Below are 27,557 nucleotides of genomic sequence, written 5' to 3'. Positions count from 1 at the left end.
TACACATTTTTACCAGTGAAAAGCAATAATATATAAGCATTTGATATTTATGCATGTGATAGAATCAGATCACCCCAGAAGTCAGTTCCACATCCAGGGCCGTATCAAGGCATTTGGGGACCAAGGCAATTATAGGCTTGGAGCCCCCACCACCCCACTCCCTGCTCAGATGGCCCTGTAAGATGGCAGCGTGCTGAGAGTACAGATTGTTGTTGCTTTTATTTAATAAACAATCATTTTAAAGCACTGTTATCATATCTGTTTTTAACAGCAATCCTAGCTCAGACACCACATCACCTTCCACATATATGTCATGAGCTCACTGAGCGTCAGATTACCAGATTCATACTGAAGTTGTTTTGGTGAAAGTAACTTAAAGTAATGCAAAAGTAGTGTAATGCCTTACATTTTAAAATCAGTAATATTGTAATGTAATGAATTACTTTATAAATAATGCATTACAGTTTTGAAGTAACTTGCCCAACACTGGATATGAATACATCAAAAATATTGTTTTATCTCAATCATGGCTATTTTACTAAATAATAATTTTTTTTTGTACTTTTCTAAAGTTTGTCAGAATTTGTGTTCATTTTAAGTTCTGAAGAAATTTCATCATACTAATTCACCTTTTTTCCATTCACACAGTCATTTATGCAAATTTGATCCTGATTAGAGACTTCTGGTCACTTCTGTGTCGTGATGCAGGCTTTCCTCAGTGCTGTTGATGGTATAGTTGAATAACCTGAAGATTCAAGACAACCCAGTCCTTGTGAAACAAAAGTCAAGCGAGTCTAACTCATGCACAACTGTATGAGTATAGGAAAGATGATGTTGCCAAACACAAAAAGCCACACAGCGTATCACCCTAAACTGTTCCAAAATCCCTCTGGAAATAGAAATAAACCATCAGAAAGCTTCTGTTTTTTATCATGCACATTGCATTGCATCACGCCAATTATCTTGATTCTATCAGAGAAGCAAAAAGTTTCCTCGTGCAGGTTTAACGACTGAAACAGCCACGCCACTCAGAGCCAAACACGATAAAAACGTATAAATCAGCTTTTACAAAGGAGGTCGTAGAAATTGGTGAATTTGCTCAAGCTATTGCTTTAGGAACGTAACGGTCTTTATGGGCCAATTATCACCTGAAGGAGTTGGCGGAGGCAGGGGGTCTATCAGACTAATAATAATAACTATTAACAGTGTTTACTTTCCAGCATCACTAGGCTTTTACAGCCCAAAATAGCACAGCCGACAGTACAAGGCATGCATCATTTATGAACCGCCATAAAGATGGATATAATAAAGTCTGACCCAAACTTCTAAACTTAGACAAAAGTAAAAATCATGTGCATTTTTTCCTTAACGGCCAAAAACTGCAAGCGAGGAAACAAACTGACCTTTTTCTCCGAATGCAAAGATCATTTGTGTTTTCAACAAGAAAAAATCCCCATAAAAGTTTTTACTTCTACAATGTTTAGTTATTGCAGCTTAAAATCTAGGATGGATGGAAAATTGTAAGCTATTAAAAACCCCATTTACCTATTAAAATGACCTATTATGACTAATTACACATAAACCTTTTTAACAGCACTAAGAGACAGCTTGTTTGCAGGTATCAAGTGACCACAATGGTAATTTTCTTTTGATTGTGCAACAAAGAAATGTATGAAGATCCATCAAAAGTTACTTTCCAGTAGTGGAAGCTAAATTAATTAATTTGGCTTTAGATTTGGATTTTAGAAAGTGCAATCTTCACTTTAAGTTTTAAAGAACTTTAACATTTGTGGGAAATTATCCTCTAATGTTCAAGTCCAAGCGTCTTTAAGTACAGGATGGTGGTTCCCAACAACAAAAGTCTGCTTCCAGTTAGCGAGGAGCCACTCTGCATCTGCTCCACACACGGAGCCTTGCTCTGAATCCAAACCCCTTTCATTTTAAAAAGCCTACCATAAAAAACCTTGTCTAACACTCAGATCGAACACTTAAGAAAGAAAAAGAAACTTTTTGTTCTTGTGTAAAGATGCTATCTTCAGCATTGTCAGACCTTTCCCAAAATCCAATTCAAGCATTAAAAAATATTTTTTTTACTAATTTTTGACACAAATTAGCAAAATGATAGTTAACACTCTTATCTAAAAGGTAAATGTTATTGCACTCTATTTCAATTACACTTAAGACCATTTCTTCATCATAACTTCTACAGAACTGATAAGCTAACAGCTAGGCTGAGTGCAGCCAAGAATAAACGTTGTTGATTCCATCTTAAAGACCAAGTTCACTTCTTTTTTCAACACATTTTCTAGTATAAATAAATGCCTTGTGAGACGATCTCTGTAGAAAAAAGCTCTAGCACTCCTGTTTCAGGAAGTACACGTCAGCTAGTGGAGTCGGGAACCGTGGATGGCAGGATTTGGAGTTTTATTTCCTGATATTCAAACATCTCGACATTGACTGGCGAACAGCAACGCAACTCTACTACTTGCTCTTTTTGCTTTGCAACGTCAAGGTTTTATCTGCAAAAATAACAAGCCTGAAGGCATTTTGCCATGTTGTGGTAAATGCTAATGGTAACAGTTAGCTTCTACTAGCCAAGAAATGCTCTGCTCTTTCCTGGTTGCTAAATTAACAACAACCTTCCCTGTCGTGGGCCAATAAGGGTGAGTACACGTATGCTCATTTTTAATTTGATGTGGAATTGTCTGGCTTTTCTAATCCAAGTGTTTCCCCGTCTATTTTCTATCGGCAGCTAATGCTGGACATAGTGGTAGAAGACATGAATACTTACTTCTGAGGGCTCCAGTTGACAGTTGAAAAAGCCAAAACACCAAAAGCTGAGTGTTAAAATAGCGTTAACACATCAATTATTTAAAGCTGGGAAGTTTTACTGTCACACGTTATGATTATGTATGTATTAATGTATCAAAAGATTATCCCAAAAATTTCAAAAGTGGATTTTCATCAAGTTTATTTCTTTTATCTTAATTGCCTCTTTTCATTTTTTCACCCCAGACTTTATGAATGAACAATGAAAATATAAAAAAAGTTAAAATGGGGAAAAATGAATAAACACATCTTAGGTGTGTTCTTGCTGTGTCTTTGTAAATCCATGCTTTCGTTCTTTTTTAAACACAGAAACAGTTTTGTTTACCTGTTTGTAGCTACGGTTTCGCCGACAGCTGCCGGCTTCTTCAGGCTGACGCTGATGGTGGCGCGTCACTTCCTTCTCCGTTTATCTGCGGGCAGCAGAGGACGTTGTCGCCCTCTACTGCCCGCTCTCCCCTCTCCGACGATGCAGTCCCATGCGTGGTCCAGCGTGTAAACTCCGTCGTCCCTGTTCATGGTCCCACATCCACGTCTCCTTATCTCGATTGCTTCCTTGATCCATCTTTTGTATTTTTGTTGTTCAGTGGTTATGATCCGTGTGTTGTCCCAGTCCATTGTATGGTTTTCTCTTAAGCAATGTTCTGTTACGGCTGACTTTTTTATTGTACTTTCTGCTTCTTCTTTTGCTGCTCTTGTGTGTTTACGATTTGCCTCTTTCTCGCACTCCTTTCTGTGTTCTATTGTCCGTGTATTGAGTTGGCGTCCGGTTTCTCCTATGTATGTTTTATTGCATATTTTGCATGGGATTTCGTAGATGACTCCACATTTTTGTCCAGCTGATATTTTGTCTTTTGGGTGTACTAGTCTGTTTCTAACTGTTGTGTATGGCTTTGTTGGCGTGTTTATGTTGTGTTTTTTCATTGTTGCTCTTATTTTTTCCGTTATGCCTCTGATGTATGGTAGGGTTAGCACTGGTTTTGGTTCTTGTCTTTCTGGGTTTCTGGTTCTTTTTTTGGGTTGTTCTTTGCTTTCTGTTTTTGTTTGTTGTTTTCCTTTGTTTATTGCCCATGTCGGGTATCTGCAGGTCTTTAAAGTGTGTTGTATGTGTTTGTCCTCTTGTTTACGGTCTCTCTCTTCTGTTATTATGTTTGCTCGGTGATATAATGTTCTGATTACTGACATTTTGTGTATGGTGGGGTGTTCTGATGTCCATAATAAATATTGGTCTGTGTGTGTTGGTTTCCTGTATGTGTTTATGTTTAGGGTCCCGTCGGTCTGCCTGGTGATTTTCATGTCCATAAATGCTATGCTGCCTTCTGTTTCTAACTCATAAGTGAATTTTATGTTGCCCGTGTCGTCAATATTGTTTAAGTGTTGTGTTAGTGTTTCTGTTTGACCTTTTGGTATGATTTCCAGTATGTCGTCTACGTAGCGTTTCCATAGTTTTATTTTGCAGTTTGGGGGGGCGGTGGCTATGGCTTTTTGCTCTAGGTCTTCCATGAAAAACTCGCACAGTGTGGCTGATAACAGGTTACCCATGGCGAAGCCTTCCAGTTGTTTTTATATTGTGTTGTCGTATGTGAAGTAAGTGGAGTTAGCTACCAGTCCTATCAGTTGTGCTATGTCATCTGCTGTGAGGTTTGTCCTTTTATGTAAAGTTTTGTCTTGTCTGATTCTGTTAACTACTATGTCTATGGTTTTTTGGGTTGGTGTTTTTGTGAACAGAGATGTGACGTCATGTGAGATGAGTATGTCGTTGTCTTCTATTGTAATTTCCTTTAGTTCTTTTGCCAATTCTATACTATTTTTGCAGTGTTGGTCTGTATTTCCTAATAACGGGCTGATGATTCTGCTGATATCTTTTGCCATGACAACACAATATACAAACAACTGGAAGGCTTCGCCATGGGTAACCCGTTATCAGCCACACTGTGCGAGTTTTTCATGGAAGACCTGGAACAAAAAGCCATAGCCACCGCCCCCCCAAACTGCAAAATAAAACTATGGAAACGCTACGTAGACGACATACTGGAAATCATACCAAAAGGTCAAACAGAAACACTAACACAACACTTAAACAATATTGACGACACGGGCAACATAAAATTCACTTATGAGTTAGAAACAGAAGGCAGCATAGCATTTATGGATATGAAAATCACCAGGCAGACCGACGGGACCCTAAACATAAACACATACAGGAAACCAACACACACAGACCAATATTTATTATGGACATCAGAACACCCCACCATACACAAAATGTCAGTAATCAGAACATTATATCACCGAGCAAACATAATAACAGAAGAGAGAGACCGTAAACAAGAGGACAAACACATACAACACGCTTTAAAGACCTGCAGATACCCGACATGGGCAATAAACAAAGGAAAACAACAAACAAAAACAGAAAGCAAAGAACAACCCAAAAAAAGAACCAGAAACCCAGAAAGACAAGAACCAAAACCAGTGATAACCCTACCATACATCAGAGGCATAACGGAAAAAATAAGAGCAACAATGAAAAAACACAACATAAACGCACCAACAAAGCCATACACAACAGTTAGAAACAGACTAGTACACCCAAAAGACAAAATATCAGCTGGACAAAAATGTGGAGTCATCTACGAAATCCCATGCAAAATATGCAATAAAACATACATAGGAGAAACCGGACGCCAACTCAATACACGGACAATAGAACACAGAAAGGAGTGCGAGAAAGAGGCAAATCGTAAACACACAAGAGCAGCAAAAGAAGAAGCAGAAAGTACAATAAAAAAGTCAGCCGTAACAGAACATTGCTTAAGAGAAAACCATATAATGGACTGGGACAGCACACGGATCATAACCACTGAACAACAAAAATACAAAAGATGGATCAAGGAAGCAATCGAGATAAGGAGACGTGGATGTGGGACCATGAACAGGGACGACGGAGTTTACACGCTGGACCACGCAAGGGACTGCATCGTCGGAGAGGGGAGAGCGGGCAGTAGAGGGCGACAACGTCCTCTGCTGCCCGCAGATAAACGGAGAAGGAAGTGATGCGCCACCATCAGCGTCAGCCTGAAGAAGCCGGCAGCTGTCGGCAAAACTGTAGCTACAAACAGGTAAACAAAACTGTTTCTGTGTTTAAAAAAGAACGAAAGCATGAATAAACACATCCCTTAAAAATAAACAATCTATCAAATGTATGCCTCGTTTTCTGGTGCTGTATGATGTGGTTTTCTCTGACATCCTTTATCCAAATCACCAAAGCAAGACCTCTGGTGGAAGGAGGGGAGAAAAGAAACTACAATACAATGTTTCTGTAGAACGTTTAGGACAATATTTATCATTGCTTTGGATTGTTGCAATAAGAAACATACATTTTCTTAACCCTCCCACTGTCCTAATGGGTGTGACCCCGCGAGGAAATTTGACCATTGAGCAAGGTTGATGGTTTACCCCTTGGGTCCATGTGGCAGGGGTGAGGAGTGGGCGCCACCTCACCCCTGCCACGTGGACCTCAAGGGATAAACCATCAACCCTGCTCAATGGTCAGCTTTCCTCGCGGGGTCCCCCATAAAGACAGTGCGAGGGATAAAGGAAGTATAGTTTTCTGCTCATAAAGCTTATAAGTGCAAAAGTGAGGTCATCTTTTAATGTGCAATGTCTATGTGATTAATCACGATTAATCCTGGGTTAACTATGAAACTCATAAGATTAATCAAGATAAAAAAAATCTTGTCGAATGACAGGCCAAGTTTTTACATGTCTGAACAAAAGAACCTGACAGTAATTATCTTAAAAAAAGGAAGACATGATAAACCCTAATCAAAGACATTATGCACCTTTTTTGTTGTTTTAGGAGATTCCTTTGGAAATGCTAAAAAAAAGTGTAAGTTTTTGTCCCCAAATGACCTGTAAATGGGACTTTAATTTACTCGCTTCAGCCTGAACTCAAGGGTTCTTGGAGGTCTGCAGGTGGATTTCTAATTGCCGTATCGTCCCCAATTGTTCTGTGAGAGCTGAAATTCCCACACGAAGGTGAATCAGGTCTAGTTCTGTTAACAAGAAGCTTGAGGTGGTTTTCGCTCAATCTCAGACAATAAAGCTGCAGAGGAGAAAGCCACGAGGTAATTGATGGCGGTAAAGTGACCTTAATTGTTTGTTGATGGATGTAGGGAGGACACTTACAGAGGCAGACACTTGAGATAAGGCCTCGCATTCCTTCAGTCGGCCCGCCACTGCGTCCACCCCAGGCAACTGCGCTGCTCCAGACGACACGGACAAATGAGGATAACAACGGGGAGTGAAACAAAAACATACAGGCATGCAACAAAAAGAAAAAAAATACTTTGATTTGAAACTTACAGGTGATGTCAGGTACCGCTTGTTCAGATATGTGAGATCTGTGCTCTTCCTCAGATCGGCTGTTTGATAAGGTGTCCCCCTGCAACCTGGAGACACCACAAAACACAAAACTTCACATACCAGTTGAGAGGAAAAACACAAAGACATCCGTGTCCGTCTAAGGTGACGATGCAAGAAAGAAAAGTTTACCAAGTTCCTAATCTCCTCTAATAAACGTGAGATGGTGAAAAATGACGGCTGTGGTTAATTTGAGGGTATCGTTTCATCAAAGCTTGTCACCTTGATTAAAACAAATCTGAAACCGGGATTTCTTTAGTACAGGGGTGTCCAAACCTCATCCCGAAGATCCCCTATCCAGCATGTTTATGTTGCTTCTCTGCACACACTTGATTCAGTGGTGGAATTACCTGTTCAGAAGGTTATGGAACTCTGCAGAAGCCTGTTAATGGCCTACTGATTAAAATCAGGTGTGTTGAAGCAGATGATCACCATGCTGGATGGGGGCTCCGAGGACAGCAGTGCTCCAACATAAACTCATACACAAAAACCAGCAGCTTTCCTAAAGAAATAAAAGAAAAGACAGCCATTCTGTTTCTCTTTAAGACGTTTTCTGGCTGTACTTTATCATTATGTTTTCCAAACTCCTATAATTTAGGATTAAAAAACAGAAACAGGTTTGTGGGATTTGCCTGTCTTTATGGCAATTGAAAACTTAAGATGGCAAAGGAAACCGTGTGTTAAAAACAAAGTAATGTTGCACGTGGCTTTTAGTTACGTTTGTACTCTTGTACTGAAAAGTATGACAATAAAAAGTAAATCATCAAAGAAATTAGCTTTAGATGTAGTCTGGCTGCATGCCCCTCCCATGCCATCGGTACAATCCCTTAACTTTTATAGCAGCAGCATTCTCCGTCGTTGGGTCTCCTGGTTTCTCTCTCTGTAATTTCTGCTTAAAAAAAACTTTTTCAAGTTTATTTTATTTCTTTTTCCTGTTTTAAACATCCATCCCCTTGTCTTTCTTTTTAAATGGCCTTTAAAAGGTCATTAAATATACCCAAGATGACTATCACAAGTCCTTCTCAGTCTAGGAACAAAAGCAGCTCGTAGCCCCGGGTCTCGACTAGCATCCCCTCGGTGCATTCCTGATATGAAAGCAGTTAATTTAATGAGAGCTACGAGCCCAAAAAGGAGGCTAGTGTAGGAACGGCTCCTGATCTGTGATGTGTCTGCACACAGAGCATGCCATTTAAATGAACTGTTTGGGTGCATTAAAGAGAGTGGATGTGACCACAATACAGAGGCACAGCCACAACAGGCCTCAGAGCGCTGCACGCTCGACCTAACCAGCACAGAGCAGCGCTGCGCTGCAACAAGAGGTTCAGACTCGAAGGCAGTCTGATGGCGTGAATGATGGCGCTGTATTTCAACAAATAACACACAAAAATCACTGGGCTGTAAGTAGAACAGAAAATGTAATGTGTTTGTCTAAGGGGTGATGGCATGTGAGGAATGCTGGTCAAACAAACTCGAGTCAGTTCCACAAAGAGCCAAGTGACCCTCTACTGCCTTTGTATGTGATTTAAACTAGATTTATATACTGATGAAAAGACATAAATTAAATTCCTGTCTAATATAAACTAGCAAAGTCAGTAGAGAAACACAATTTTGATTATAAACATCTGAGCCAGTCAGATCAGAGCAGAGAGGCAGTGAGGATACAGTGGGATGCAAAAGTTAATGATTTCCCTCTATAGATCATTGGTTGTTATGGTAGAGATTTCAGTTAAAGAGGAACTAGGCAGTTTTGGCTTGCTTTTAGCACCCCCTAGTGTTTGTTTAGTAGAACCAAAAGTAAAACGTATCACCTCGCTGTGCGTTAGTCCTTTTACCACCTTTGTCTAACAGCTGAAATGTCTCCCAGCCTTCCTTAGGGCCTACAGGAGTGATTCATCACTAAATTAAACAAATCAGCTGGGTTCATGATCTAAAACATGCAGAGAACGTGCTGCAACCAGACTGCAGCGCCAGGTATGTCGGCTCCATTTCTTCCCAACAGAGCGGCCCGCCAGGCTGAAGTTGCAAATGGAATATTCTGGCTGCAGGGGTTGAAAGAGGCTGGGTGGCCTTTCAGCTTCCAATGAGAGTCTGGATTCTGGTTGAAGGTGTTTTGGACCATTCTTCTTCAACATCTCCAGTTCATTCAGCTTTGATGGCTTCCGAGCATGGACAGCTCTCTTTAAGTCACACCACAGATTTTCAATAACAATCAGGTCTGGGGACTGAGATGGCCATTCCAGAATGTTCTACACTTTCCTCCGCACGAATGCTTTTGTAGATTCTGAGCAGTGTTTAGGGTCATTGTCTTGTTGAAGGATCCCGCCCCGGTGCTGCTTGAGCTTTGTCACTGATTCCTGGACATTGGTCTCCAGAATCAGCTGATATTGAGTGGAATCCATGCGTCCTTCAACTTTAACAAGATTCCCAGTCCCTGCACTGGCCTCACAGCCCACAGCATGATGGAGCCACCGCCATGTTTTACTGTAAGTAGCAGGCGTTTTTCTTGGAATGCTGTGTTCGCGTTCCACCATGCATAACGCCACTTGTTACGCCCAAATAACTCAGTTTTAGTTTCATCAGTCCACAGCAAATTATTCCAAATTGAAGCTGGCATGTCCAAATGTGCTTTAGCATACCTCAAGCAGCTCGGTTTGTGCTGTGGGTGGAGAAAAGGCTTCCTCTGCACCAATCTCACATACAGCATCTCCTTGTGTAAAGTGTACCTGATAGTTGAATGATGCACAGTGACTCCATCTGTTGCTGGAAGATGTTGTAGGTCTTTGGTGCTGGTCTGTGGGTTGTGTAATGAATCAAAAGGGTCAATTTTCACCATCGAATTGACGCAGTAACCTTTCATCCACGCCAGAGCTGCAAAGTCAAGGTTACACCAGCTGGAGGATTCAGATGCACAAATCAACCTTTTGCTCACTCATTGTTCTTCAACGCGGACATGAATAAACTGTCAAGGTCTCCCGCAAAAGCCTTTTCTCTCTGCCCCAGACTGCTGGATTCCTCACTCCGAATAAAAGTGAATCTACATGAATCCTACAAGGCTTTACAGCTTACAAGTTAATTAATCATTTGGTTGAATGAACAAGATGTTTAAAAGAAATGTTTGAATAATCTGTGCTTAAATCAATGAAGTTGAAATGAATATTGTTCTTACAATGATCCATTGCAGATCTTATGATCAGTATGTGTTTGATTTAACAAGTTAATCATTATCTACACTCATACACATCTTCATAAAAAACAAATTAAGGTTAAGGTTCACCTCATAAAGTTTAAAGATTCTTATTCACAGTGTTAAGAATCTTGTATCTGAAGGAAGGCGTGGCTTTCTGAGGAATGTTTTGGTAAAGTCTTCCAGAAATGGAACATTCTGATTTGCCAGAATGGCTGGAAATCATAACAAAGTAGTTTAATAAAACAAGAATTACTTCCCGAGTAATTCAGTCAAAGTGTCATGATCAGAACTCAGAAGACCCGTAATGACGCCAAACACAGTTAAATTATATAAAAAAAAAGTATTTTATTTTTGGTGGAGTTACCAGATGGGTGAGGCTGGAGACAGAGTCGGAGACAGGCGAAGGTCAAAATGGCAGGCAGAGTACAAGGCAGGGGTCAGGAGAAAAATGAGGTCCGGAGGCAGAGATCAGGCAGGGTGGATGGCTGGAGAATTTACTGGCACAAAGTTTTCAATAATCTGGCAGAGACTGGATAGCAGGATGGTTCTTTTATAGCAGGGGAAGCAGGTGTGTGAGATGTGCCGAGGAGTCAGGAGCAGGTGAAGTGGATGAAGCTGATGACAGGAACAGGTGAGAAGAATGGAGTTGATTGTGGTTGCCAGGGAAACAGGGCTTGTCAGGAGCTAGGTGAAGGGACCAGGTGAGCTGAATGAAGAGGCAGAGGAGGGTGAAGGATAGGAAGTCATGACACAAAGTTCCAAACCGGCCAATTTGGAACGAGCATCCTTGAGACATCTCTTTTGACATACAGTCAAAACCTTGTTTGCACGCTGCAAGCTGACACAGCCAGACGGCTCCCTAATAGCCACATCCACTTTGGATGCAAACAAGCATTCCAGCTACTGTTGTGACCTGGAGACATCTCAAGACTGGACAGGTCATGTCGGAGCTAATCTACGAAATCCCAGTGCCGTGAGGTCCACTCGACTTCTGACAGTCCGGATCTGCTGGGGGTCTCCGCCAGGGTTTGTACACACAACAGATTGCGTCTGATGCTGTTTTATTAATAATCAACTCTCTAGTTATAGCAGACAACAAATTCTTTTACACCCAGATTTCACAATTTCTTTCAGAAACAAAGATTCTGATAAACATGTAGCTTACATCACACCACCTACACATCACATTCCATCACCGCATATCCACTCCATCACATCTCATTATTCGTATCTTGTCATAATCATTAGTTTAGAAAAGAATAAAATTCCTTTTTAACTATATACCTGACTGTTTGAATTAATACGAAGTGTGTTTATGGTCCCTGAACAAGTAAAAGTAACTAATCTTCTGATTAAACATTCAAAGATCAGTCAGATTGCTATTTCATATTTATATGGAATCATCACATCTTATTGGTCATAATTAATTTGCAGTCGTCACACTATAAAGTGTGACCGCTACAGTTGACTCTGATTGTTCGCACCATTCTTCACTTCTGTTTGCGCTTGGTCTGCCACTTAGAGCCTTAACTTCAACTGCGCCTGTGATCACCGTTTCCTCAGTATGTTCCTAACTGTGGCAAACGACAGCTGAAATCTCTGAGACAGCTTTCTGTATCCTTCCCCTAAACCAAGATGGTGAACAATCTTTGTTTTCAGGTCATGTGAGAGTTGTTTTGAGACCCCTTCAGAGAATATTCAAAGAGGAGGGAAACTTACAATTGGCCCCCTTAAATACTCTTTCTCATAGTTGGATTCACCTGTGTATGGAGGTCAAGGGCCACTGAGCTTACCAAACCAATTTTCAGTTCCAGTAATTAGTTTGAAAGGTTTTGGAATCAATAAAATGACAACAGTTCCCAAATGTATGCACCTGCCTAGTTTTGTTTAGACAATTATTGTGCATTTTCTGTAAAATATTTAACAGAAATTGTAATAACTAATGGTTTATACAGGAAAATCATGAAGATTAATAAGTCTGCCCAAACTTCTGCATCCTTAACTCCCTTAATGGCAACACAAATGAAAGTTAAAGTCCCATTAGTTGTCACACACACAGGTGTGTATGCGAAATTTATTCTCCGCATTTGACCCATCCCCTGGGGGAGTGGTGAGCTGCAGACACAGCCGCGTTCGGGAACCATTTGGTGATTTAACCCCCAATCCAACCCCTTAATGCTGAGTGTCAAGCAGGGAGGCATTGGGTCCCATTTTTTCAAAGTCTTTGGTATGACCCGACCAGAAGTCGAACCCCTGATCTCCCAGTTTCAGGGCGGACACTCTACCACTAGGCCACTGAAAGATCTAGAGGTCAGGTTTTAGAGTGGGAACATTTCAATTACGGGGGGGAAGCACCACAAAATCCAACAACTCATGACACTGATGTAAACACGTAACAAGGGTATAAACATCAAGTAAATAAACTGTCCTAAAATCCTGGGACACAATTCATCCCTCATCAGCATCCCGCAGCCTGTGTGTGGAGCAGGACTGATAAGATGCAGGAATGTAAGAAGAAACAAATCCCAAACAGTAAAGGCTGAAGAGCCAGAGGTGAGCCTGGCGTCTCAGGAAGAAACACACTTATCTCCGACTGGCATCACAAAAGAACGTTGTCCACACCTGCCTGACCAAATCCAGCTCGATGCTGGATGATGCTGGATTATGGAGCGCTGCTCAAGGAAAAAACAGTGATAAACGCGATGATAAGATATGATTACTTAAGCAAAAGTCATGGGAAAAAATGTGGAATGGATTTAGGACATGGCATGTACTACTTCCATTAGTAAAAGAACGGTTTTGGTTTTGTAGAGAGGTTCTCTGAGTTTTTGTGGGTAGTCAGTTCCTTACCTGCAGCAGAGGGCTGTCAGGACATTCTTACCCAGGCTTTCCTCTGGTTGTGTAAGCGGCAGATAATGTAAAAGGGGCGTTTTACCCACAAGCTTTCCACCGATAGTGTTTCAGACACAAATGGGCATTAAATGGTGGTCCTGCAAGGTCACGAAATTACCAGAGAACTGCAAGGTCACATGTGATTTTGGCAGTTTATGCAATAACAAGTAAGGAGAAGGATGGCAACATGTATCCAGAAGGTCTGTGATTTACTTTCTGTTCTTTTTACCTTGATCACAGAGGGTTCACGTGTAATAAGGTATTTTTAAGCAACTGGAAGTCTGCACATGGTGGAAACACACCCACTGACCATAACGGAGACTATTACACTTCATGGACGTCACCCACTGGTCGTGCATCCAGTGGAAATCCGGGGTTGACAATTAAGGAGAAACTTTCAAAAAGGAATTAAGCTAGTGGCTAATAAGAACAAGGCCAATGCAATTATTGTCAATTAATTGGGATGTAAGTTTATTTCGTGTTTATATTTGATGTTAGTGTAATGCCCTTATTTTTCTTGGAGTGACTCGCAGCAGTTAAATATTACATTTTTATCTTTAAAATGTATTTCTATTATTTCTGAAGTTTGATTTGTTATTATATAGTTTTGTGATCAATTAACTCTGCCATCTTATTCTTTATTGGTTTAGTTGAATGAGGACCTGCTTGAAAAACGAGATGTTACATCTCAAGCAGTTTATCCTCCTGAAAAAACACAAGTTAAATAAAAAAATACATGTTACATGTTTAGCTGTTACAATCAACTTGAATTTAAAGTTTTAACAGAATGTTGCATTTTATTCACAACCAACTTCAGCATCCTGCTAATCCTCATTTATATATAGATAGTAAAACTACATAAATACAATCTGAGATTAGCTGATACCCAGATTATCCTGACTGCTGTCTGTTGCAAGAAGGCCATGGACTAGCGATAGCTGCTCCACAAAACACCAACAAAGACAAAAAAGAGATCATTTTAATGCTACAGTCAGTGTTGGCATGTTGGCAGAGCTGCAGCCTGCCAGATAAGAGAAGGCGGAAAACATTTACCTGGCACACCTCGAGCAGATGTTGAGAGTAACTTTGGCCTGGGGCTCAGGCTGGTAGGAGCTGCGTCCCTGGCTGAACTTGCTGCCGGACGGAGCCAGCCTCGTCACACCCTCCATCCGCAGGTCATCCAGGTCCTCTGAAGGGAAAAGGAGCAGCACATTAATCATCCTCTAGTCTCTTTCTTGTCAATATAACTTTCTGTATTTTTCAGACAGCTCTCATCACCACAAGACTGTTTCTGGGAGTCGGCCAGAGCGCCACATCATGACAGAGCAGAAACAGGAGAGGGTAACAAGCAGGTGAGAAAATATAAACAAAAATATGACGACCGGAGACGGCTGAAACGGGTTTGGGTTGACAGTTGCACATGGAATCTTTCTTTTTTTAACAGTTTACATTTTATGTATGTCTGCATTTCCTCAGTTTTCTAAAATACCTGCTTTATCTCAAAGTAGTGCAGCTGTTCTCTATTAGCTCAGATGCCGTCCGTCCACGTCTGATGATTGAAAGTTTGACAATTGAACGTGATTCAAGGCTAAAGAGGATCAGATGTCCCATCAGGATTGTAGATTCTTCGCATCAATACATCATCCAGCACACACGTTCACATTTGATTTGCCACAGATTCTATATTGTTAATACAAAATCAATGTTCTCTGCTGGATTCCTCTCACACAGAGTGATTTTTAAGCTCATCGCTTTATTTTTAGGCATAAATGACCTTTTAAAGAGGCCACAGTGGAAGGGAGTGTGCTGTTAAACCAGTCTAGGGTCATCTTCAGGACAGACTCACCTTACGTGTACCGCCGTGCATGTCTGGCTTTCAGTATGACACGTTATTCAAAACCAACATTGATATTTTCCCTTCGCACTCAGATTACGTAGCCCCTGGTATGGAGAAGGGAGGGGGAAGAAAAGGGTCTCACACCTTGCAAGAGGAGAATGCATGACAAATCACCTGGCTTAGATTAGATGACACTTGCTCATGAGAAATTCCCTCCCATCCATCCATCACCGTGGCACGGATCTTTAAAAAAAAATACCTCTCGTCTATCGTCTCCGTCAGATGATAGAAAATCATTCTGACCAGATACCTAAATGCTAGAAAGCCACACATTAAATCACAAAATCCCAGATAAAGGGTGTTTTATTTTTAAAGAGCACTATATTTATTTATATTACAGTGCAAGAAGAATTTAAATAAGCTGCACAACAAACACATTTTTAGTACACGTGTAATAATTAAAGCCGCTTTAGCGATTTTACAGTGCAAGCTAGGTTTTGAATGCAAACACTCATCCCTCCTCACGGGTATGTTCCCTGAGACGCTTCTGCCGGAACGGGAAACCCGCATTGTTGGAGTAAACGAGATAGCGCTAAACACCAGTCGCTGCTTTCTAGGTCCGAACATCTTATGCTGTCCGGGACTTCAAATGGTGTTTTTCTTTTTTGGACTCTAGTAGTTTGTCCTAATGTTGAAGTGGTAGCAGCCGGCTGTTTCTCCTTCTCTGACATAATTGAGCCACGAGGCTCTCACACAAGTGACGTTCTGTTGCTAAATACGTTATGAATGGAAGACCCTGGGAAGTGCGGCAGTTCGAGGACACCAACAACCGGGTGGTCCAAAAGTTGCTCTCGGGTCCAAAACGTGTTATTGGTTAAGGTTTTTGGAAAAATGCGAGAGAACCACTATTTTTTATTTCCACAATATATTTATAGTTATTTTATGTTAGAATGTTGTTAAGAGGTAAGAAAAAATATGTTTTAAAGTGACAATGTGCATTTCCCCTGGCGATAGGGGGCAGTACATACCTAAATCAGTGCAAGCAAGCGGTATATTTTTGTGTTCAAGTAAGACCTTACCAACGGATGGCCATTAAGGTCAAAAATCCCTGGAAGTGCAACCTCCAGCAAAATTACAAGAAGATCAGACTCCCTTTGAACACTGGCAATGGGTGAAGAGGGTAAAAACTACACGTTGTCCCTTTAAGGTAATTTGTTTTCCAAATTTGCCATCGTGCCTTTAAATATCACATCAGACAGTCATGTCTTGTGCAAAACCTGACTCAAAAGCAATTGCAGGACATTTACATTTTTACTTTCAGATTACATAAAATCAAACCTGATTAAAACACGGACACTCCTGATTTCTCCTACATTTAGACTGTTAACAATAGTGTCCCTTTAGTAAACACCCCCTCCGAAGCCAGGCTGTTCCAGGAGGACAGATAAGCTACGTTTCAGTAATGCCCTTAAGCAGGGCAATATTAAATGTCCCATTCATCGTGGAATGCATGGGGGGGCAGAGAGAGCCACCAGCAATTTGGACCGTTTTCTGGTCGTGGGAACTGCTCAGTTCCTCGCCTTCCCTCCTATTCCGGTTTTCTCCGATCCATTCCAACTTCTCCTTCTTCTGGCCACTACCCTCTTCTGTTGGCGACTCGCTAATGTGGCATGCCGGATTTTCTCTGGGTCACAGCCTGAGACACAAATCATTACTCGACACTTTGAAACATTCACTTGTGAGGCTGCAGCTTTCATGAGATAGCCCAGAGGGGAAAAAAATAAAAACCACGAAGCAGGCCTGACCCCGACAATGAACACAACCTCAGTGTGCACAGCTGCTTGTCACCTCAACTCCTGCCTTGTCTTTTTGACTTGTTGCTTTCTACTCGGGGCAATACGACACACTGATGAGAGAAAGGCCTTAGTGACTAAAAGAATAAACTAAAGTCCCACAAAAAGGAATGAATGTAATTTAAAATATTCCAAGAAGAGTATTTGTAGATGGCATAAAAATATCTGACAACTGAATAATACCAACTTCTCTGTAGGTTCTGGATTTAATCCGTTAAAGCCAACACTTGTTTATGTCTTTTAGATTTCATCTCCACCAGCGCAACATCTGGGTGCTTCTCCCTATGAAGCTGACATGATGAGCGTGCTTTCTGTGTGATGTCATCATTTCAAACGTGCATTGCCTTATCTTAAAATTCACGTAAAGCCACAATGTGCAATAAAAGTCAAAATACTCTGTTAAAGTTAAAAAACATGGTGAAACTGACATGTCCTTGATTTATTTTTTAATAGGATGCTAAAGGTTTTGTCAAAAAACCAAATGAGGTGACTTGAATGCTAAGTTTGCAGCAGGTTTCTGTGATGGAGTAGCTAATGCTAACGGTTAGCTTCTACTAACCGAGACAGTCTCCTGATTCCTGGACGCTAAAACAAAAACAGCCTTCCTCATCGCATTTCAAGAGGGTGAGTCCATGAACGTTAAATGACAGTGTGACGTAGCCTGGAGAGGTGAGGGGGGGTTTATGCAAATTTAACCATTTGTGACATCACAAACGAGGACTTTTTGAAATGATTTATTTCAGGGACATAATTCCTAAACCACACACTGATAGAAAACAGGTGGATATTTTATTTTTCATGTTTGGAGTATTTATAAAGGCATCAGAGACCCACATGGCAGCAAGGTGAGTTTTTCATAACATGTCCCCTTTAAATTTCATTGAAATCGCTGATCGCTGAATCTGACTCTGAAATCCACTCGTACAGTAGCGGTTTTAGGCACGGGCAGACAGGGCAGTTGCCCGGGGCGGCATTTTTTCATGACACAAAAGGGGCGCACAAGCGCTGAGTAAAAAAAAAAAAAAAAGGGAAATCTGCGCCGCACCGAGGTTTTCTATTATCTGTCATATGACAGTGTCTGGATTGGAAACTGCAAGTTGGCGCCCCCTGCAGCTGCAGGCGCTCTTGCTGACTGAGAACGTTCACGTGCACCGTGTGTCTATGAAGAACAGGAAGGGGAGGGGTGCGGCGGGGGAATTCACCTCTGCGTCTTTCCCAAATGAAATGAGCGTGCAGGGGCTGAATCAACTGTATTAACATGGCTAAAGTCAATCACATCTTAACGTTCTTCCATATTTCATTCATAATATCATAAACACAGGCCTATCATTCTTTCAGGTTTCTCTGAATTGTGTGAAATGGCAGAATAAAAAAAGGAAAAACAAAACGATTTTGTGGTCACCCCCCCCCCCATCAAGGTCAAATAGTTTAGTCCTGACTAAAGGAAACTTATTGAGTTAAGAGCCAAACAGAAGAGATGAACATAAAAAGGCTAAAACCACCAGGTGCCCCATTCAGGGGGAAAAAGGAGAAAAGAGGAGAAAGATAAAGGTATGTAGCTCTCATGATGCATGTTTTCAATTTTTTGAACCAGTTAACTGGGATTTTAACGGTTAAATGTGGTCAACTAATTGCTAACAGAGCTAATAGGGCTGAAATATTGAAACGAATATTCAAATGGTTTGAAAAAAGTCCTTGAATCGTTTTTTACTGATTCAAGATTTGTTAAATGCTCACTGCAGCCTGTGGCCTGCCTGAACAACAACAAACACATGTTGATCATGTTCACATAATAATAAATAAAACAACTCTACAAGCAGAAGAAAACTCCCCAGTCACCACTAACTATCCTGTTTATTTATTGCAGATGGCTGCACTGATTATTTTTACATGATTTGTTCTGTAAAAGTTGGCATTTTTGGTAGTCTACAGTTTTTTATGTCAGTTTAAATTACAATTTCAGAGGCAATTCTAAAATATTATGGATCATGAGATCTATTGGAGATCTACCCCAACTTTTGGACTGCTCTGCCAGTCACTGTGGCTCAAGCTGAGAGGAGCTTTTCAAAACCTGATCAAGTCATACCTGAGGTCACCTATGTTTCAGGGGCGGCTCACTAACCTGGCTCTGATAAGTATCAATCACTCAGTAGGGGAGCAGATTTCATATGATGACATTATTGATGACGTTGCATCAAGGTTAGGTTTTAATTTTAGTTTGTGTTTTCTATTCTAAGTGCAATGCTGTAGTGATTATCTTTAGTTTGTTATGTGTGAAATATTTTTGATATTTAGAATATTTATTATCTATTATTATCTATTATGTTCATATATTCTTAATATTTAGTTATTGTTTGTTTTTGTATATTAGATTCTATATATTTTGATACAGTATATAATGTATAGTGCTTTACAGTCTGACAACTTCATAGCAATTAATGTAAATATGTGCAACTTAGAAAAATGAATTTTCAATAGTCGTTCTAATAAAACATGCCTGTTTGTAGAAAACATGCGTGTGTTCGTGCAGGTGGTGTGGTGTGGTGGTGGTGGTGGTGGTGGGGGGGGCGGTTGGGGGGGGGGGGGGGGGCGCTCAAAGGGGGCCTCGCCCGGGGAGTAATTCGATGTAGAACCGCCACTGCACTCGTATGGAATATTTTTGCTAAAGATCACAGAAAAATGACCCTAACCACGAACATAAGCCCTCAAGAGTATCCACATGGCTCTTAATGTGATACCAAAGATTCTTGTGTCCTGTCAGATTGCTCTGAGTAAGATCATAAGCACTGAGGGTGGATGTGTTGGTTTCCTGGTCAAACTACGGTTAAGGCCAAAGCTAATTGGGATGAATTCAACATGGCAATGTTTTGATGTCGTCTAGGTTACATGTAACAAATGTAGCAGCAATTAAACTGATTCATCTTTAATACTTTGTGTAAACTAGACTCAGCCATCTTTTCATGTGCACCTTCCCAAATCCGTGCTCCTATGAAAGGCTGTCAACAAACAATGTTTGCTTTGTGTAAGTGTTCTTTTCCTCCGTCTGCTTAGTCAAACACAAAGTGTGCACACTCTCCGGGCTCACAATGGAGTTCAGTATGTCTCTAACACAATAACAGCACGATAAATTTACAGTACGACTCCCCTGAGACCAGTTTACCCCCAGCCCAAGTCTAGACACAACAAACGTCTGTCCACACTCGCCCGTTTTCAGCCCGGCACATTTTCTCTCTCCGGGCATCGGCGCAGCCATGCATGCTCCTTGTGTCTAAGACGAGGTAGATAAATAAAACGAGTCTGTGATGAAGAGGTAGGTGAGCAGATAGGGGAGTGAGGGGGGGGGGGGGGGGGTAACTATTCAAGCGATGCAATTCCCAACAAAAGGCCTGAGCGATGAGGAATTCCGTGCCGCAATCTTTCACTCACAAGCAAAAGCCCGGCAGGAGGAGAGAGCAGACTCTACTAGTTTCTGTGTAATTTAACTTTGTTTGAAGAGCGGTGGACTGACTGGCTCGCCGCCGCTCTTCACAAAGCTGGAAAACTGAGCACAAGTCATAATTAGCCTCACAGATAACTTAATGGACACCTTCTTGCAGGACGCGTTGACAGATATACGCGGAGTGGAATCATCCGAGGTCGCACCGCACACGTGGAGACAGGGGTGGAGGGGAGACGCGCGTCCGATCCACTACATTTCATCAAGTGCGGTGATTTACTGCGTCTCATCTTAGTGAAATTATTGCATTTTCCATTCTTTCATGATCAGCGGCGACACAAACCCACAAAACACTGGGCTCTAATTAATAGTGTGTATTTGACAGATGCTTTGCACTAAACTTTCCACACACACACACACACACACACACACACACACACACACACACACACACACACACACACACACACACACACACACACACACTGTGGGGGACCCGCACGTGTGAGCAGCACACTCAGGCATGACACTTGCAGACCCCACACTTTTCACTGCCCTCACACACACACAAGCAGCATTTGTGTTTCATTACGGGCCTCAAAGACGACGTCGTCTCTACTCTGCGGTTTGTCGTCACACAGACGTTGTTTGATGTGACTCACAACGGGGACACGTTTGTTTGACTTGGTAGTAAAAACAATATTCCAACTTACATATCATAATTATGTTTCAGCTTTCAATGGCACCCTGACTTTGAACCCCCCCACCCCCCGAGAATACGGCTGTAAAGCTCGAGGCCCTCTCGGCTCTGCGTGCAGCCGTAAAAACCCTGATCAGAATCATATGGGAACACACATGAGTGGGGTAACATCACAGCTCTGAGGTTTGAGGAAAGTCTTATCACAGACCTCCTTTTAACTTTCTTTCTAACCGCAAATTCGGCTCAAAATTAGAACGCTGCTGTAGACAACAGTCTGATATATCGATGCATTACTGAGCCACTCATCATATTTAGCTGTGGAGCTTTTTATGTTAAAAAAGCTGGCAAAGCTTTACAATAAGGGTCCCTTTATTAACGCTACAGAGTGCATTATTACGCATTAACAAAGTATCCCTTTATTAATGTTCCCGATATTAACTATTAGGACAAAGGGCCAGGGGTGAGGTGTCCACTTACTAATGCATGACATAATAGTAATTAAGCAGTTGTTAATACTAATTTATTAGTGTTTAATATTGTACTAAGGAAGATTAATAAAGGGACCCTTATTGTAAAGTGTTACCAAAAATCTTGTTTATGCACTTATTTGTGCTGCATGAATAATATCTGCAAAATGGACCACTAGGGGCACTCCGGGAAAATAAAATCACACTTAGGACCATTTAAAATATTTTATTTTGCAGCATTATTACTTTAACAGAACAGATTTAGATCAAAAGCACACGTTGGAAATGCTGAAAGAAATTTGCAATAAAATCTTATTTTTGTCTTTAAAAGCTTAAACCTTCAAATCCGTTTAAATTCTAATATGAAATATAAAGTGACTTTTTCATAAATGCACCACTTATTACAAGACGTGCGTCACTGGAAAATCTGCTAAAAGTGTAAATAAATCAATAATTTTTTCACTTTCAAAGCTCAAAAGCAGCAATCCAAGAATTTTCCCCTTTTCAGGTATTGTGTATAAAAGCGATAGTCTTACCCTGTAACTTTGATACAATGTAGGAAATACATTAACATTTCTTACTAAGCCCATCCCCCGTGAAATTTGAACTGAGTGGAGCTCAGCATTAGCCAATAGCGTTGGACTTCCACTTACGCACAGATGTCAATCATAGAGTGTGCACACATTTGCAGAAGTAGCTAGACTCATGCAGAGTTGACAACATTTCTTATGGACAAGTAGTTTGACCTCCAAATTCTTTAAAACTATGTAACATGAGAAAAACAATGGAATTTGGCCTTGTTGACCGGCTAGAGACGCTCATTCAAGAACGAGAGGCTTTACTTCCAGCCGTAATCACAGATGTAGGGAGAGCGGCTTAAGGTGCAATGCATTATTTTGCCTCTAGATGGTGCCCTTAGAAAAACTCAGGATTTCTACTTTAAATGCTTTGGTTTCAACACCCAATCAGATCGCTCAGTTTGCAAAAGTGATTACGCATATCACATATTACAATGACTGAATTCGACTATTTACTATTGAATTCAGTTGTATTTGTAGAGCACTTTCGTACGCCCAACTGGGAGACCAACATGCTTGATGCAAAAGCCATCGTATATATATATATATATAAAAATAAAGCGCGTCGCATATCGGTGTAACATGTCTTTCGAGTACATGGAAGTCACACTATTTCAAGACCTCATAAGCAATATGTAAAAATCTTGCAGCGATGTGCCAGTGAAGTCTTGCTTAAACTAGGGTAACATATTCATGCCAACAACCGCCTGCCGGAATCTGCTGCACTGTTCTGAACCATATCAAGTCTTGCAATATCCTCCTGACTCATCCCTGCATAGATCAAATTACGATAACCTAGCCCAAAAGTGATGAATGCAAAAATCACGTGTTCTCAGTGGCCAATTTGGGCGATTTAATTAGTCCAGTGAACGTGTATCCGGTTCACCAACAAGACGATGTTTAAAAAGCTATTTGCAATACCGTGATGAAAAAACCGTGCACGTAGGAGACAAGGATTAAAACAATGTAATAAAGTCATTTAATGTATAAAACAGAAGCGTGGTTGGATTTTCAGTTTTACTTAAATAGTTTAAAATGTTTTGTCCAACTTTTAGAGACCATAAAGTTTAGGAACGTGATGTCGTCACGTGAGAGCAGAGACAGCGCGCTGAAAGAAAAATGGCGTCTCACGCACCAGCTAACTTGGTGTCTAAAACAACAACTTGTGCAGTTTTGGAGGATTCCGACGCTAAAAGGAGAGCCGGGAAACACTAATGAGATCATTAGACTAGATTTGATCTAATGCTTTGCAATCATTTAAACATTAATCGAACCATTATTGAGTGAACAGAGTTAACAGGGTCATTGCATTTCCTAAGTCCTAAAACAGACAAAAGCTACAAAATAATGGTGTCAGCATCTAAATGAGCCAGAATAACATAAAGAATCTATTCACACACATTCTTTATCTGTGGCTCTAGATACCAAGACTACAGATTACATACTTGTGTAACTCTGCTATCTTTTGCTTGTCTGCAATATCCTAAATAGAGCATCTCTATCCTTTCAGGCCCTGCAACCTATCTTTTTAGTGCATCTGAGGTGGTAAGGAGCACAGCGGCCATTCCTTCCAGCGAGACCATTGTAATACTAGATGATTGCGATTACGTATCCACCTGCACAAGGGAGGCTTTTACATGATTCAGACTGACCACTTTTGCTCCTGAAGGTTCTTGTCTCTGTCAAACCAAAGAATATTCCCCGTCTCCTTCCTCACTCCCTCTCAATGAAGATACAGCTTTGTTTGTGTCGGTTTACACCGTTTCCGCAGCAACTGTTGTGTCTTATAGTGTTTGGACAACGATAAAGAAGGCAATGGAGATGAGAGGAGCATACGTGTGGCGTCAAGAAATTCACCGCTTGTCTGCAATCACCAAACACGTGCAGGGATTTAAAGATACAAGAAGGTAATTAGCCACAAATGGCGTTACAGAAGCTGATTGCTCAAAAGTATTTGGTGTTCACTGGTTTCAGCGTTCAGCTTGACTGTAGCCATTTAATGTGCTGCTTAAAAGTCCTAAATACAGATTAAACCAAGATCACACTTTTATTTGGTTTTTCTACAACCTAAAATTGTTCAGAAGGGGGAATGACTGCACAATATTAATAGCTTGGTGTGATGACTCTAAATAAGTCTGGTAATTCTTAAAGGGGACATATTGTGCCTTTTTACTGACGTTTCAATAGTTCTATGGTCAATACAAAACCTTTTCAGAAGTTCTTTACACAAAATAAAGCAATTTCAGCATTTTTATTCTTCACAGTTTCAAGAGCAAGTAACGTCTAAATCAACTTTTTTGTTTTTGCTGATGGACTGTATAAATGAGTGTCTAATAGTGTTTTAAATGTGTGTATTCATTATTTTAGCATTTTGGTGCATTTTCTTTAAAAATTATAAATTCTGCCTAAATACCACAGTATAGCGCCACCTTCAGCTTAAAACATAGAATTTGAGTCATTTTGAATAAATTTTAGCCAATGGCTAAAGAGTAAGATACTACGTAAACCAGTAGAGTACTACGTAGCAGCTCTGTGTCAAAGTTATAAAAGCAACGAGAGTCTCGGCCACGTCTTGTGGCGAGTTGGGAGTTGGATTTGCAAGCGAGTGTAGGATGGTTAGCGGTAGTTCAGTATTAGCATATAGCATTAGCATATCCTAGTCTTTAGCATAGCTTTTAGTGTTATACATAGTTATTTAGTGTTAGCTTGGCTGTTGGATATTGTAGTTTAGTGTTTGGCTCAGAGTAGAGTCACTGCTCTAGTGTTTGGCTCAGAGTAGAGTCACTGCTCCTCCTGCAGCAGTTCTCTCTTCCACATGAGAGGTGGTTCTATTCAAAGTTTCCAGTTTGTGACATCACAATCTGGGACTTTTTGAAACGGCTTGTTTTAGGTGCATAATTCCTAAAACCAAATACTGACAGAAAATGGGTGGATCGGTTTTTCATGTTTTTTATGTTTATAGAGGCAGTAGAAACCCACATGTCCCCATCATTCATGCCATTCATGCAAGTTTTAACACCCTGTCGATAAATGACGCAGATACAGCCATTTTTGTTCCATCTTTGAGTTAAAGATTCTCTCAACATTAAAATATGTCAACATCTCATTTGATTAGTCAGAAACTCAGAGGGGGTGATGTGACGGTCAGGGACCACCACATCCAAGTTCAACATCCCTCCAACTGGCAAAGTTCCGTCCAATCGAATCAATTTGTCAAAGGGAGCTCGGAGGACACATTTTGGATACCTGGTTGAATTTTAAAGCTGGAATGAATTTTTATCTGCTAAATGCTTTCTCTCAGTTTCTCAGAGATCCATACGCCGAATCTCAAACCCACACTCGGAGGCCATGGTGTGTAACACAGATCACTTTTCAGTTAAATTCCACAGTGGCAAAGAAACTAAAGGATTTCTTAAAGGAAGAAAATGAAATTAAAAAAAAGGTCTCGCTTTCCCCTTTTACTCCATATCCCAGCTATTGCATTGCACCACACTGGAGGCGATGCGTGATCAAGGAGAGATATAACGCACTCCACAAAAGAGCCACACACAGGTAATGTAACTCATCCGCCAGGCGCTGTTGGTGTTACGCTGCATGTATCAAAGATCAGACAGAGCTTTATCTCCAACCTCATCTTGTCTCCATCAAATCTCTGCTGCTCTTACATTTTCTTCTCCTGTTTCAGGACTCGAGCCAGACTGAGCTAACACGCTGCAGCAGTTTGGAGGAGGATCTGTCGCTCCACAATGGAAGAAACTGTTACCGTTCACAAAAATAAATATGCATACATGAGAGCGGTCCTGCATAAATCCTCTCATGAGATCTTATTTAAAGTCAAGAAAAGGTTGGAAAAGGATGAAAGATCAACATTCTTAGCATGTTTTGCATTGCTGCTTTAGAAGATATAGCTTATGGCAAACCTAGACATTTACTTGGTAACATATCCACTTTGCAGGACAGAAGTCACTTTGCAGCAGCACCTTATCCTAAAATATTGCAGCAAGGCCAGTTTCTGAACTTTGCTTGTTTCTAGTCTGAGATAAATGTCTTCCCGCCGTCTCACCGCCACCCAGCTGAAGCAAAAATCCTGACATTTTCCATGTTTTTATAACAACACGTGAGTCATATTGACTTTCAGCATGGCTTTGACTGCGGTTAATATTAAATGCGGAACTAATAAAAGCAAGTGGGATCACTGTGTCATGTGTACCAGAGAGCTACTGGAAAAGGAATAGGAGCTGACCCCTGATTTCCTGGTGTTTAGAATTTTTGGAAACTTTTGAGAGGAACAAACTTTAACCTAAGTTAATGGGTTTAGATTTGAGTTCAAACTGAGGAAACTTTGTCTAAATGCACCATAAATGCCTCCAGATTCATCGTTAAACCCTATAAAAGTGTGCAAAAACATGAAATGGGCAAACTCATTACAGAAATGGAGTTTATAACATTTAAATCTTTAAGCCTTAGACGTGTTATTGTACATTAAAACCATTTTGTGTGCATTTCCTGCCACCTAGTGGAAATTTGGCACACGTTTGTGGCTCCCTTCTTGGATGATCATGACTGATCACAGCCAAACACAGGCTGTTTTCACTTCTCACTGGATCACGTTTTCTGGGGTTTGACTGAAACAGCAATTAGCTCCAACAAGGAACCAATTAGCAGGTGGCGTCTGCTACGTTCTGTCCAAGTGACGACAGAAGAACCACTGATTGACTCTTGTGATTCGTATCTGGTGTGAGCTTTTGATGTTTCTTTTTAAAGTCATTCAGGCATCAGAGGTCCTTTATTTTCCCAGCTGCATTCCAATGCCTCTCTCTCTTTCTCTCTCTCTCTCTCACACACACACACACACACACACACACACACACACACACACACACACACACACACACACACACACACACACACACACACACACACTGAGCTCTTGTAACTCAACAGGTTGACCATTAGAGGTCCGTCTAAGCCAGATTTGAAAGGGAAAGGCCAGTTTCATCACATATTCTTATCCTTTGTAGAGAAGACAAACTTGTCAACTATTCATGTTCACTTATACACATAGGATTTAAAAAGTACCCGTGTGACCTACAGTGTACAAGTTTATTCTCTGAGAGCGAGAGAAATTAGAGAAACCAAAAATTACAAAAAAATAAAAAAAAATTGGATTCTGAAATCTAAAATAAAGAAGTAAAAAATAAATAGGTTTAGTAAGATAAGCTTGAATAATTTGAGTAGCTGCCAAAGATGAGTTTGGTTTTCTGTCAAAAGGAAGCTGGGATCAACTTCACTGAGCCGTAAAAGAAACCCCACATTTTGGCCCTTTTGAAGTGTCTTTCTGTGCAAATGTAATCTA

At 40.8% G+C, this 27,557-nt stretch overlaps 1 protein-coding gene across 4 annotated transcripts in view; it reads right to left on the bottom strand.

Annotated features, from left to right (window-relative positions):
* Positions 1-27,557, bottom strand: part of c7h8orf34 (chromosome 7 C8orf34 homolog) — a 126,335-nt gene that overhangs the window by 38,972 nt on the left and 59,806 nt on the right. Inside the window, exons 8-10 of one of the 4 annotated variants that reach the window (XM_070553371.1) lie at positions 14,393-14,519; positions 7,195-7,280; positions 7,018-7,094 (exon numbers count right to left, since the gene is read on the bottom strand). In XM_070553371.1, coding sequence (XP_070409472.1) covers positions 7,018-7,094; positions 7,195-7,280; positions 14,393-14,519 — 290 coding nt within the window. Of the gene's footprint in view, positions 1-7,017; positions 7,095-7,194; positions 7,281-14,383; positions 14,520-27,557 lie in introns of all 4 variants that reach the window. The other 3 variants (XM_070553370.1, XM_054751159.2, XM_015955248.3) reach the window with 3 other exon arrangements.

The sequence above is a fragment of the Nothobranchius furzeri genome, chromosome 7 (assembly GCF_043380555.1).
Source record: "Nothobranchius furzeri strain GRZ-AD chromosome 7, NfurGRZ-RIMD1, whole genome shotgun sequence".
Taxonomy (NCBI): Eukaryota; Metazoa; Chordata; class Actinopteri; order Cyprinodontiformes; family Nothobranchiidae; genus Nothobranchius; species Nothobranchius furzeri.
The sequence above is the reverse complement of the archived record's forward strand: the minus strand, read 5'-3'. Positions and strand labels throughout refer to the sequence as shown.